The sequence below is a fragment of the Phalacrocorax aristotelis genome, chromosome 5 (genome assembly GCF_949628215.1).
Source record: "Phalacrocorax aristotelis chromosome 5, bGulAri2.1, whole genome shotgun sequence".
In the NCBI taxonomy this organism is placed as follows: Eukaryota; Metazoa; Chordata; class Aves; order Suliformes; family Phalacrocoracidae; genus Phalacrocorax; species Phalacrocorax aristotelis.
This window is the reverse complement of record NC_134280.1, coordinates 40,706,922-40,721,267: the sequence shown is the minus strand read 5'-3', so window position 1 is coordinate 40,721,267 and position 14,346 is coordinate 40,706,922. Positions and strand designations below refer to the sequence as shown.

At 43.7% G+C, this 14,346-nt stretch overlaps 1 protein-coding gene across 3 annotated transcripts in view; it reads right to left on the bottom strand.

Moving 5' to 3' along the window:
- Window positions 1–14,346, bottom strand: part of VWC2L (von Willebrand factor C domain containing 2 like) — a 55,898-nt gene that overhangs the window by 29,508 nt on the left and 12,044 nt on the right. For 2 of the 3 annotated variants that reach the window (XM_075094065.1, XM_075094064.1), the window contains exon 3: window positions 4,379–4,508. The exons of the other annotated variant lie outside the window; for it this stretch is intronic. In XM_075094065.1, coding sequence (XP_074950166.1) covers window positions 4,379–4,508 — 130 coding nt within the window. The remainder of the gene's footprint in view (window positions 1–4,378; window positions 4,509–14,346) is intronic. 3 annotated transcript variants of the gene reach the window in all.

The window sequence follows — 14,346 nt, the reverse complement described above, 5'->3', positions numbered from 1 at the left end:
TGAAATTGTGTCTGTTTTTCCTTCTACAGAGCAGCAAACGGGGGACGGATACATGAGTGGCCTGAAGCTGAATCCCCTTAGAGCAGCGGGCAAAGATCAGCGTGTTGCTAACTCAGCACAGTGCTGGAGGAAGGGCCTCCAAGGGCACCCGGGGACTCCCTGCTGGAGCACATCTGCTCACCCGCCCCAAAAAGGGCACGTTGGAAGCGGGTGGGTTTGGCTCTGATCAAACAGCACTGGGCAAGGCGAAACGTAATTAATTTCTCCCTGAATTTCTCACAACAGTAGGTGAAAGTTGTTCTGAGCTGGCAAAGAAGAGGAACCCATTTAATCTGGATCACAGATTAAACCAGATTAAGAGATGCAAGTGATGATACACTGGGGATCCCCCCCGCATCCCTGCATCCTGCATCCTTGCCAGACATGTCCAAAGGGTTGAAGGAAACATAAGGAGCAACCTCACAGCAATGCATAAGGAAGGGCTTTAAAAACCACGTGTCCCACCAATAATGAGGCTCAACCTGCAGCAGTGGATGGATTTATGGGGAGGGACAAGCAGAGGCTTGGAAATGAAGACTTCAGGATCAGGTGAGAATACCTGTATCTCCATATGAGCAACACCACACAGGCATATCTACAGCCCTGGACCCAGGAGGATGGGGACCTTGTGGGGGATTTTTGCTTGGAAAAGCTTCAGCGTAAGCAGAGTGGATGGATGTTCTCACTGAACTGCAGGAGAACCTTGGGGTAGGAGGGATAGCACAGATGGTGGCAGCCATGAGCTTGACTTTAACAGTGATAGGCAAGTTTTAGATCCTGTAGAGGAGAGAGTTAACAATAGCTGATACACTTTTGTCTGGAGAAGTCACAATGACTAGAAATAACAACTCCAGGCCATAATTCTGCAGTCTGTCACTACCAGGAAATGTGAAATCCAGTGACCTTTCATCTCCACGACAGAAATGCTGCGCAGCACCTGCAGCCATCACCCTTAAAATCCACTCTGACAAATTGGACGATTGGACACGAAGGAGAAAACATCCTCTCTGTCCTTCACCCCCAAATTTTAGCCTCCCAATGAACTCTGCCTGCTCTGTGTGTAATGTGGTATCCCCTGCTGAGCAGAGCCAGCTTTGCATGAGCTACACTGCATTTAGCAAAGCACAAGATAACAATTCTATTTCTTTTGACAATGAGGAATAAATCTCCAAAGCCACTTGTTCAGACTGCTCTTAAATGATGGTAGAGGGAGGGAAATTGATATTGGCTTTTTATGAATCTTCGGGTCAGGTATGTTAGAATCAACAGATTTTTGCTTTAACCTCACTGCTTCACAGCACTTTTGCCCTTGGCAAGACATAATTAAGAAAGGCATGAAAATCTATCTGAATGTATTGAGAAGAAATTATTCTCCCATTAACGGCAGAAACAGCTAAACAAGCAGGCAAGCCACACTGCTACCAGAGGGCAGCAAATGATGCAGGGCTGGGTTTTAACCTAAAATGAGGATTTTCCTTACTAAAGTTTTAAGAAGTAGCTTTTGAAACGAGGATTTCCATGACATATTGTTCTGGAGATTAACTTCTTTGCCCCCCACAGCTGTAACCCTTGAGTTCTTCTGTTTGCCAGTCTAAAATGATGACCACAGGGACTGAGACTAACTAAAATCTTTTCATCACACTGAAACATGGCACTGTAACTGTCTTCAGCACTTCAGCAGAAAGCAAAAGCTACTGGTTGGAAGGCAAAAAACCCAAATAAATTAAAAAAAAAAAAAGGGGGGGGGGCTCTCAGTCATTTAAGTGGGTCTGTCAGCTTGTGTTATCTTCATGCATTTGTGAAACTGAGCTTTAATTGACTGTCTGCAGCAGAGAGCCAAAAGATAAAATCTTGGTCTCAAGATGAACAGACAGCTTAAAGTGTTGTGATCGTCATTCATTAGGATGTGTCAGAGGGATTCAGAGGGGAAAGAGACACAGCAATGTCTGTTTTCACATGAAGTTCCCAAAATATAAGAGGGAGGTGAAGGGTGTGTGCCACCCTCAGAGCCACATCCAAGAGCAGTAACAAAATCTGCTCATCAGTTTCCCTGTGAGAATGGAGACTATCTTGGCGCCTATTTATTTCTATCACTTTGTGTATTATTTCATTTCATTTGCAAAGGATAAAGCCACAACTACAAGCATTGGCCAACTATTAGCCAGTCAGCTCCAGCTGCAGCAGGAAGAGCAGAAAGTCCTGCCAGCTGGGGGGTCTCTCATCTCATCCCTACAGCCAGGCTGGGACACAAGGAGGGGTTCAGCTCCCCTCCACAGCAACCCCCATACAGATATCCTCCTCGACCCCAAGTAACAACCACACCACCGCACCGCCTCTTGCCTTCACTGCTGGCTCAGAGCTGTGCTCTGAGCTGTGGTCTCCCTGGCTCCAGAGACCAGGATCCCCAAGGTGTGTAGGCTGCTCTTCAGAGGATGGTAAGAAGTACTTTCCTGCCTAAAACAGGTTTCAGAGAACTTTGTGTCTCCAACAGATGAGTGAAGAGAGGAGTGGAGAAATTAGGAAAAACCAAGGAGGAAGCCTCCTGGCTTCTACCTGAGGGTCCTCAAGACTACACTGTGCCCTGGAGCTCCTTCAGCAGGTGGCTGATTTTCCTTTTGTCCTCTTGTCATCACTCCCATCAGTAGGAGCTGCTTCTTTCCCTTTCCTCCTGGTTATCTGGGCACCCTCCCTGTTTTTGGAAGAAAGATGCTGCCCACTGCCAGCCACCAGGGATGTTGGGGACTGCAACACAGAAAGACACTGACCCCCAAAGTGGGCAAGTCTGGTTACTAGGGGAAATGGTCATGGTGGTGAATGGTTGGTAGGGAAATCCAGCAGCTCCTGGATCTGTGTGAAGCCACCTTTGAGTCTGCATTCCTGGGAAGCCTGAGTGATGCTCACAGTTCGGATTTATGTGACGTGATTGAGATGGAAAGGAATCGGCAAGCACTGCCACCATAAATGAGGGGGACGCATACGTGATGGGACCACAGAGGCCAAACACACATGAGCAGTGTTCATCAGGTGTAAATGAATCTGAGCTATGGTGACAGGCATGGTGATGGATGCTGTTACCCCTCCCAGTCATCAACCCAAGACATCAGTCTTGCTGAGTGTGATGGGGAATCTCATACCCAAGTGCAGCAGGCTATATGCAAAGGTGATGGATAGAGCTGGTTAACATACCTTTTCTCTGAAGATCATCAACAACAACAAACCAATGACATTTCCTATGTACATTTTCTGCTTTTCAACAGAAACATAAAACTCTAAATTAAAACCTTTTAAAATATTTTTGAGTAAAAAGCATGGTTTAGTATAAACCTCAGGATTTCAAGTAGTATTTTTGATATAGTTTTCCAGACCGGCCCTAATTTTGCCAATTCCTTTAGTAAAAATACTTTGCATTTCCAACTGTTTGCTTTTTCTCTGTCTTAAAGAGCAGAAAATGTGTTGAAAATGTTATTTACTTGTCAACATTTTCATTTAGATCCAAAAGCAACCATTACTTTTATCCAGCAGCGGTGATGTATGTAAGAGGAAATATATATGGGTAGTGAATTCCAAACACGAGAAGTCTAGGCAGCTATTTCTTATATGATAAGAAAGCCATGAAAAGGTTTATGTGAAGCTAGCTCATATCTTAATCTGTCTTCACATCTACATTAGGAGAAAGGTGATTTTCCAGAGACATAAGTGCATACGGGCTGCGGTACAAGACCAGGGAGACCTTCTTGGAAACACATTTCATATCCAAAGAGGTACTTTTAGTAATCTCAAAACCCTTCTTGGAAGTATTGCTGAATCTGACTCCAATTCATGAAATCATTTCAGCAGGACAATGAGGGCCAACACTACACACACAAACTCCAGCACACAACCTACAATATTACAGGCTTGGTGGGTGTCTTACTGGCCCCAGGGGGAGTTTTTCCATTGATTTCAGTGAGTTTTCCCATGGTCTTAAGTAATAACTACTGGTTTCTTAATTTAGGGGCAAAGACTCTCTCTTTTCTTACATACTTGATTTCACATTAGACTAATTATGAGAAAAAACCAAAGATATCAAACAACTATCACCCATATCAGGGCTCAATCCTATAAAACCTTACTCAAGTCAGCAGTCCCATCAGCTTCCATGAGAAGACACAAGTCATGAAGGGCAGCCTTAACTTTCACAGTTGCCACCTCATAACTGAAGCCCACATGCAAGAAGTAACAGCCCCAACACCAGCCTGTGCTGATGGAAGCAAACCTCCTGGCAACGCATCGGTAACAACATTTTAATAAAATGTTTCCTTTATATCTCTTTGTTAAAGCCAATACAGTACTTTCTTACCATTTTTGCAGACAGGACAACACTGTTCTGGTTCATAGACTGGGTTGACACACTCGGGAACTGCGCAGTCTGCTACAACACAGTGAACTTCATTGCTGGGCTCGCAGCGACACCATTCGCATGGCGAGGGCTAGGAACAAATCTAAAATTAGCCCGTTTCCTCCTGCAGCTCGAAAGTTTGCAACATTTCTATCTTGCCATAAGAAAAACACACCAGCATTTAATACCTCTTGACTGCATTAATTCATCACGGGTAATACAAATTAACCTATAGGACAAAATAGCAACATCTGAAATAGGCAACTAGAACATTATTAAAAATCAGTGAGCATGATACGCCTTTTTGCAGGGAGGGTGTGGGGTTTTTCAGCTTCTGTCAGACTTCAGTTCCCTTCATCTGAAACACTGAGCTGAAGCCACTGAGTTGTACTTCTTCTCTACTCATTTGTTGTTACCTTACTCATTTGGCTGGCAACAGAGCAGGATTTTTGGAAGATCACAACTGGTGGCTCCTCCCAGGAAGGGAGGACAGGGTGATTTCCAGCTCAAACTCATAGGTCATGTAGACCACCACTGCCAGCAAACCCCAAGATGCTGGAAAGGTACTGCTGGGGTGGCCTGTCTCTCCGCCAGCCTCTCGATGTCTGTTCATTCCCGCTTTTCAGAGCAGAGGAGAATACTGTTATTCCTGGAGGGGCAAAAACATTTTATTCTGCATTTGTGCAGCATCTGCAGCAAGGGGCTGTAAGCACTCCCATAATATAACCATTAGGTCTGGTCTTGGCCCCTCTCCTGCCTGTTTCAACAAGGTTTCTCAGCAAGTGCCTCAAACAGAATATATTAATAAGTAAGAGCCAGAATAATTCTGCTGAAGTCAGGGAGTTCTGGATTAGAGGACCCAGCTAAATGGTTTTGTTTCAGCTCCATCAGTTCAAACAGGAATCTCTATCTGCTCCCAAATAGTAGAGAATTGCCACTGTCTCACCCTTTGAAAAGCTGTGGAAATCTGTTGAAAAATAGAAAGGTCAGAGTTTTAAGGTTCCCAGCGTCCTTATGTGTGTTCAAGTGTGATGAAAGGTTGACAACAGAGCTAAGAAAGGAGAATAAGAGGAAAATTTGAAAGGAAAATAACTTCCTTTCAGTACCTGTAGGTTCAATACATAACTCCCAATTCCTCAGCAACAGTAGGTTCACCACTAACACTTGAAGGAGTAAATGTGGGTATTGGAAAAAAAATCTGATTTCTGCTGCAGTGGTGGAAATCTGCAGCAACGGGAATTCTTCCATATTGCAAAAAAAAAAAAAAAGTGAGATGCAAAGGAAAGAAGGATTCATCCACATGTGTTCAGACCCCAGTGATGCATCACTCACATGACACACAACCTGTGTCACACACAAGACAGATACAACCTGTGAGCCCTGGTTCTGGCAGGTAAAACGCTTTTTGGCTCACCTCTAAGAAGCTCCACAGGTCTTGAGTCAAATAATTTATTCCCAGGAAACTCATTTCTACTTTAAAAATGCACTAATTAAAGCTTCCCTTGCTTTGTCTCAGCATCTGCAGTCTATAATTCCCATCACCTCTCATTTGCTCACGGCTTTGGCAATTTAGATAAAATCAGTACTCCTTGAGCAAGGGAAGAAGTCTGTGGAGGTGGAATTCCTCTCTCTAATTATCTTTCCTCATTCAATCCTGCTTTGATTTCTGTCTGAAGCACCAGGAATCTAAATCCATTTGACTGACATTTCTTATTCAAGCCTATTTAATAAGAAAAAACAATACAGAAGAAAATAGACAGAACTTTTTGCTGAGGGATCAATAAGAAAATTGCTGCTTTGTTTTTACTTATTTTAATCGCTAATTATATGGAGCAGTAGAACTAGATCTTGTGATTTGTGCAGGCTTTCACTGATGTATCCTTCAGGACTTGTCCCCACCTTCACTACTACAGTGGCTGTGATGCCAAGAAATACAAGACACATTTCCAGGACTGCAGCCCAATCTACGGCTTAAAGATGATCAGCACAAGTGGAAGATGCCTCTGAATGACTGCAACTGAGTAAATGAGACATGGCATACACATCTTTTGCTTTTGCATTGTTGGTGTAACCTGAAAATGACACTGGAGTAAACCATGATGTTGCTTGACACTGACAGCAGCTTTTCAGGAGGGAAGAACTACACACAATTAAAGAAGGAAAGCACACATCGGTGGTACAAGGAACAAGCAGGCCGCAAATGAAAAGGCTGCTTTGTCATGAATGACAAGACTTCTAAGCCACCTCCTCTTCCCCATCTTACCAAGTTCAAGATACTTGGTCTTGCCTCTAGGATCTTCCTCCATCTATTTTGTTCATTTGCCAGTGCCCCTTGCTGTGGCTTTTACCCAGACGCTCATCTCCATGGGTGACTCCAGCCTTCCTGTCCACTTCTTTTAACAATGTCTAGGTACTTTCTCCCGTGGGATGTGCTTTGGGATCTGATTTGCAAAGCCCTGACTTTCAGAAAGAACTTTGCCCCAAGCACACTGATTGAGCATCTTTCTACTGTTGTCTATGTGCTCTGCATCCCTGCTACTAATTTCCCTGGAGCTACCTTTTTTGTGGAATAACTATCGGACACTGGCCAAAAAGTCCTCTATTTATTTACATAGGCATTATGTAGACCAAGCAGCAAAATGACAAACTGGGAACCAGTGAAAGTTTTGTTTCCTGATTCTTCCATCTCATTTGCTCTTATTTTTCTCCAGATCACAGCAGTTACTCTTTTGTGGTCAGTGACGTTCCCACCCACATGCTGCTGCTTCGCTTGATCTCTGTTCCAGCGCAAGTACTGCTCATGATTAGGAGCGTTTCACAGGATCCACTATGCAGCTCTGCCAACATTTGCAGGTCCCAGAATCTGTATTTAAAGATTTATTCCCCATGAAAAAGGGTGGTTTATACTTCTGTAGCCACTGAAGTTCAAAAACCAGCTAACACCAGTGCCTGAAAAGAAACTTTCATTCCTACTGAAAAACAAGGTTGAAAAAATACAGAAGGTTCTGAAGTATGAAGGAGAGAGAACACAAATCAGAGGCTATGCCATTCCCACATGGACAGGGCAAACGTTTTATTGGTGTCCCTTAAACTGATATTCTAGAAAAAGTGTTAAGATTAAAGGATCATAAAAGGCTTGGGCCAGAAGTGATTTACTTACTCCACCTGTCCAAGGCAAAATGATCTTAGAAGACTCTCTAGGAAAGGATTTGTTAGGAAGGATTTCAAGAGATGTTGGTGCAGAAACATTCTTCTCACCATTGTCCAAAAGGAAAGGATGTTCACGGTGCCCAGCCATAACATGGATACAGGTCCACACAACGGCATGATCCCTTACTGTTCAAGGTATGTTTGAAGAAATGGACCTATCGTTAAAACCAGAGAAGCATACCCTTTGTAGAAGGTATCAGTACAGCATTTTGACTTGGGAAAACTGGTGCGGAGCACCTGAGATTCTTTTTACCCAATTTTCACTTACAGCAGGAATGAGAGCACTAACCCTCAGAACTAGTGAGGAAATACGTTCTTTGATATTGCTGTCAGTGCAGGGGCCAAGTAAAGCCAAGCTGGTGGGAAGCAGACATGGCCAACATCTAACCACCATTCAAGGGCTTTTGAGAACAGATGAAGTGGGACACAGAGCACAAAGGACCTTCTCAGTCTCAACACTGACCCTGATTCACCTCTTCTTCGGCCAGTTACTTCAAGGAGACCAAAGAAGCACAAGGATGTGGACCCTAAACACCCCTGTTTATAACCACACCCAGGATCACAGCCCAACTTCTATTTCTCTTCTGGAGCATTGATCTCAAGGAGGACTGTGACCCCAGGTTTGTCTCGGAGGGCAGGTTCATTCCCTGCTTCTACCAGGGGGTGGTCCCATCTCGCACAGTGGGGCGGCTGGAGGAAGAAGCCAGCACTCATCTCGTTGCATGGCTGGAAAACTGTAGTCTCAGGTGCTGTCAAATGGAAAACATCTGCCATTAGGAGAGTTTGTTAACAAAGAAAGAAGGAAGGAAAATTAAAACAGAGAATAGAGAATACACATGGCTAATAAAGATTTTATGTGCACGAGCACATAATGATAAACTTGATAGATTATATAAACAAAGAAACGAAAAAAGCAGCAAATGAAACAGAATGAAAAACAAGATACACCCTGAGTAGAGGAAATCGGGAAGCCAAACAAAATGTGGATACTGTATCTCCTAATCTTCACTCTTGCTCCCATACACACCAGCTCCCGATTTTCACCCCTTTTTTGGAAGCAAATGCCAGCACATGTAGGAATTATGATTGCTAACATCATCCAGCTACTCCTCACAGTGATAAATGGCTCCATTTTTTACGGGGTTGGGCACCATGTGGGTCCTTCTCTAGCCAGCTCCTAGGTTTCATAAAAAGACAGAAATTTCATATCTCTGAGAGGTTGTCACTTGAGGGCTCCAGCAGGCCCTCAAGTCATCCAGAAGGACTGGTGGACAGACAGAAAGATCGCATGATCAAAATATTCTTCAGGAAAATGGCCTAAAATTTATTCTTCCCAAACTTAAGGGAGAGGTGGAGAAAAGAAAATGGAAAATTGAATTCAAAACTCAGTGTCTACGTTTACTCTTTTATCCTTTTCTACAGCTGAAGAGATCTGAATCAAATATCTAAAAGACCAAGGCAGCTCATACAATCACACAAATAACTGATACACAAAACTTCAAGTTTTTAGGCAAGATCTTGCAAGAAGCTTCTGCAAGACCTAAGCTTTACTGCATCTGAGCCATCTCATTTAGTCATAGAAATTCTCTTGTCCCAAATACTTACTTAACCTCACCTGTATTTCACCCTTAGCTCATGCCTTGCCCACAACTACAGCACCTTAAGCCACCTCTCTGCTGCCCTAAACATGGGAAAGACTTTTCTGTAACGTGTAGATTGCCCTGAAAACGCTTATTACTGAGTAGTATTCTCCTTGAGTGAATAGAAGAGCACATATATATATATATATGAAACATCATATTGCAGCCCTCCTCTCCCCTGCCCCCAATAAGGATTTCTCTGTCTACACATCTGCTTGTCAGTCACTCTTAGCTGCTTCTACACAAACATCTCTAGAGAGGTGGAGAGGGAATGATTTACCTAAGACAAGCAAAAAACCCTGAAGATGACATCTGATTGATACTTTTTCTTTACCTCTTTGTTCTGTCAATCAGAAGCAATTTTCCTCACTTTTTGCTCTGCTGTCACATTCACCAGGCTAACTGTGGTTTCCAAGCACACTCATTTCAGTCCTATATGTGGGCTGTCACCCAGCTCAGAAGAGATCTCAGACCAAGTTTTAAGGCTGCAGTCTCCTGCGATCAGCTGTGATTAATCCAGCTGGCTTCACTCAGACTCAGGGTTTGAGGCTCATACCCCTCCAGGAGCTGGGAAACCGGTGCCCATTTTCCAAGCAGCCTTCTGAGAGCAAAGTGTTACTTGGCACCTAAGTACTTCAAGAGCTGGTGGTTCTTACATTGTTAAAACAGACTATACACAGACCTGTTATGCCTTGAGACTTCTTACTCTGTGAATTTAGATGCCAGCTCCTGATGTCCTCCATGCATGTTTAGCACAGCCACTCTCTGAGACTTTGGACCTCTCCTCACCTTTTCAAGAAAAGACTTTGAATTGCATGCTACTTTCTTCGTACCTGAGTTTTCAGCCTCATGGAAGAAGGTTTACATCTTTGCTGGAGCTAGCGTACAGGCTGCTCAAAGCTACTGCAAATTCTTGTATTTGCCCTGTAGTCACCTGTTCTGAGATCCAGTTACCAGGATTTATCAGGCTGCTCTCTTCCCCCTCCTTCCTATACTCTCCAGCTATGCTTGAACAGGGTATTTGTACAAGAATGTCCCGTAATCCCATACTTGAAGACTTCATCTCACTGACAAGGTCCCATGAAGTGGTCGCATAAGGACCATGTCCTGACTATTACACAACAGCCCTTCATTAATTATACACAACTACTAGCAAACAACTACAGAGCAATACAAACTTTACCACTATTATATCACAAATACTTGACATTTCTTTCGAGGAAGGAAATAGAAAAGCTTCATGTAAGTGTTTACAACCATCTAATCGTGTTACAGTAGACACCTACTGATCATCATGCACGGGCTGTTCAAGTTAGTAGAGGACAGTCTAAGTATTTACACTGAATTGAATAGACCTGCTATTGGGGCCTGTGATGCTTTTCACAGTCAAACAGATATATTTACAAAATGGGCAGAATGACGGGAGAAATCTGCTTGGCTGACTGGCATGTGAAGTAGTGTGGTGTATAACCAAGAAATAAGCCAGTGGGCTGGCAGAGAACATGCAGATCAGATGCCAGGACTCTTCGTATCACTGCACACCTTAATCAGGCATGTTAGCTCCCACCTACTTTAAACACCGAAAAGGAAAGAGTGCATAAGTATGTGCCTTTTCTAGATTATATTGGAAAGGGAAAAAATGCTTTTCATGGTAGTTTTACTGAATACAGAGTTGCAATGCTTTCTCCCCCTTTGAGAATGTGTTAGAAAAATAAGTGCAAACCCCTTAAAAAGGAGATGACATCATCTCCATTTCTAGTGATGTCAAGGTGGTTTTGAATGCAATGGATCTAACCTGGCACTTCTGCACACATTTGTCAGTACCTTGCCTTAGATTCATATCCACTAGCTGTATCTACATGCACCTCCGTCTACATGTCCCCAGGAAGGACTGGATGTGTTCCATCCTGTGAGTGCTGGACTCCAAGGAAAGGAAAGCTGAAAACCATCGCTGCTGCCAAACTCACCATCTTTTAGTTTTCAAGAGACTGTGTGCCAGTGCTCATACAGATTATCACATTCAGTCTCCACCCCTCAGACAGGCTCGACTGATAACATCCTGCCCTATGCAGATAAAACAGCAGGAAAAGCAGAGCGATGTGAAGTCTGTCACTTACATCATAAGAATAGTTGTAACTTTTAATGACACTAAGGACAATGGCAATTCTGATGGAAATGATTTTGTAGCTACAGTTTCAGGCGGTGAATTTATTGTCAGGAAGCAAGAAAGGGAAGAAAGTTAAAAAGGATGTGATGAATAAAATCGGAGGCAAAAATGGTTTCTGCATTACAGCTGAGGTGGGAAGTCATAAACCAGGGGAGATGAATAAAAAAGAAACCGGGATAGCATTCATCGAAGATACTCCTGGAGTTGAAATTAGAATCATTTTCATTGTTATTGAAATTGCCTGTGATCGCAGGCAGATTAGCAGGAGATTGCAGGAAAGTTCAGAGAAAGCTTTCAACTGAGAAATTTTGCATGTGCCAAACTGTGGAGAACGGGCTATCCAGTGAGTCCCACCTGAAGGGGAGACTGAAATCAGCCCATTTCTCTTCTGGGCTGCTCTCTTTGCCTTTACTATTAGCAGTGCATAAATAACTGTCTAAATGGTGATAAAAGTTTGGTAAATGGCTCTTTTATGTGGGTGTGCTGATACATGCGCTTGCATGGGGCAAAAATTTCACTCATTTTTGTCACTTATTTTAAAAAGAAATCATTCATGCAGCTAGTGGAGACCCAGTACCAATTACCCTATGGAAATTGTAATGACTTGGACTTTCCATAGGTAGAAAGTTGCTTAAATAATCAATCCAGTGAGTGTTTATTAGACAAGTACAATCACTGAAAACGCCATCAGGTTTCAAATGATTTTGCAACAGGAAAAAAGTACTAAGTCATTAGATAATTTATTTGCAGTGAAAAACTGGAGCTGTAGCCTACTTATATGGAGCACTACTAATACAAATGAACTGTGCCGTCCAAAAATTGAAAAATGCTTGCACCATACTGCAGATCGGCTAAAACAAAGAGCTGGCTTCCAAGAAGCAGCACAAGTGGATGCTGAGATCCTGTATTTCTAAGGGAGCCCCCAACATGCACACAAGCATTACTAATGCAAGACTGAAATTAAATGACAAATTTCTCACTCAGTGGAAAGGACATGAGAGACAGAAATACATTACTGAAAACATTTTCTATAAATGGTGACTCCATCCTATACTCAGACGAGCCTCATCACAAAGAGGTTGAAGGTGACTTGCCTATTTTCTTAGCCTATGGATGCTGCAGCTCTCCAACTAAAGCTCAATCTTAGTTATCCCTAACTGCTGCTTGTCTGTTCATAGCTACAACAGTCTTTCCAGCAGGCTGGTGACCAGACTTGGATTCTCGAGACGGAAAGGCATAAAGATGCTGTAATCCCTCCACCCAGGTCACCCCTCAGTCTCAGACCATGTCTGTCCATACCTGGAAACAACATGAGCCTTGCCACCCTTTTGTAAAAATTACTGGGGAGCTACTACAGATGAGTAAGCTGGATGAGGGAGAGAAGCACAGATGTGCCTCACCATGGGTATCCTGGGCCTACATCTGATGATTCAGGATTGTGATGGCATTAGGAGCTTTGTACTCCTGTATTCGCTATGTGCCACACAACTTGATGGGTTTAAAAGGCTCCTGAAACTAGGTCTGGGTCTGGAGAGTGACTCGACTATTAGCTGATGAGAGAGAGACAACCTTGAGCCCAGCCCTGGCCGGAGCTGAGTATCTGCAGTCTCATGGTTGTTTTTCTCCCTGAGGGCACCAGTAGAGCTTTCCATACCAACATGACTCTGTGCTTTTTTTTGTAAGAACGCTGTCTTTGTTTTGATATATGTCTCATTTTATCCCTTACAATAGTTGTACCTCACCTACCCTGGGGCCAAGGGGACTGGAGGTCTCTATTACTTTGGTGATACTTTTTATGACTCTATTACAATAGTTTTTTAGTTCAGACATGCCCAGTGCACAGGGAACAGGACTCCTTTTGAAAGGTTACAGATATGACAGATGGGACTGTGGCTCCAGTGTGCTATACGCAGCCCCATTCGGACACAGATGAAATGTTTGTGTGGGCTTCGCATTTATTAAGCTCCTTTTATTATCAATAGGGAAAGCAAGCCCAGCTGGCAACTTTCTGCTCTCCATTCCCTCCCTGTCGGCTCTTGCAATGAAGGAGCCTCATCCAGGAGAAAGCCTCCTGGGTGAGGCAGAAAGGAACCAAAAACCCAGTCATAAAGGTGATCCTTTTTACATGTGTTTTCCCTATACCTCAATCTGCTGTTTCCTTCTTCATTCACACCAAAAGATGGGAGAAGGTGGCGAGATCAGACCTATGTACTGATAAAATACTGAATTTGTACTAAGGAGGTAGGTATAACATAACCAGCCATCACTGGGGAGGAGATTTGGATCTTGGTCCCATTCCTTCTCCTGCAGTTTTCTGTCTGGATGCACCTTCCACAGCCACAGTACTGGCCACATAGATTTACACCAGTAATGGATTTGGCCCTGTGACTCTTACTCACAAGATATGCAGATGGTGGCTGTTTGGCTGAACTGAACACAATCTTTGGGGTCAGTCTGCTTTGTATGAAGACAAACTCCGTGCCCCCTCGCAGCTCAGGCAGCTGGAAATAATCATCCTGGCAGGTGATTCCTGGCTGGGTCATGGCAGTCAAGGGAAGGTGTGAGCTCCTCTTGCTGTAGGATTTCAGTGCTGTATCACCCTCAGCCTCAGTGTTTCGCACAGGTTTGCACCTCTTGTGCTGTAAGGGAAGCTGGTCCCACCCCCCTGGTACTGCAGTGGGAGCTCCTGCATCCCACCGGGACACCGATACGCTCCCTCCTTTCCCCCGGAGGAGCAGCTCCTCCCTGAATGTTTTGCTCTTGCTCACCTCTGCTGAACTCAGGATTCCCTCTAGCATCAGAGCTGGAAACAAGCTCTCGTTACTAATCTCCATTAACACACTCTGTCACTGTATAGTCTTTTTCTCCTCCTGAAGAAAGACATGTTGGCTGAAGCCAAGCCCATGTCAAGG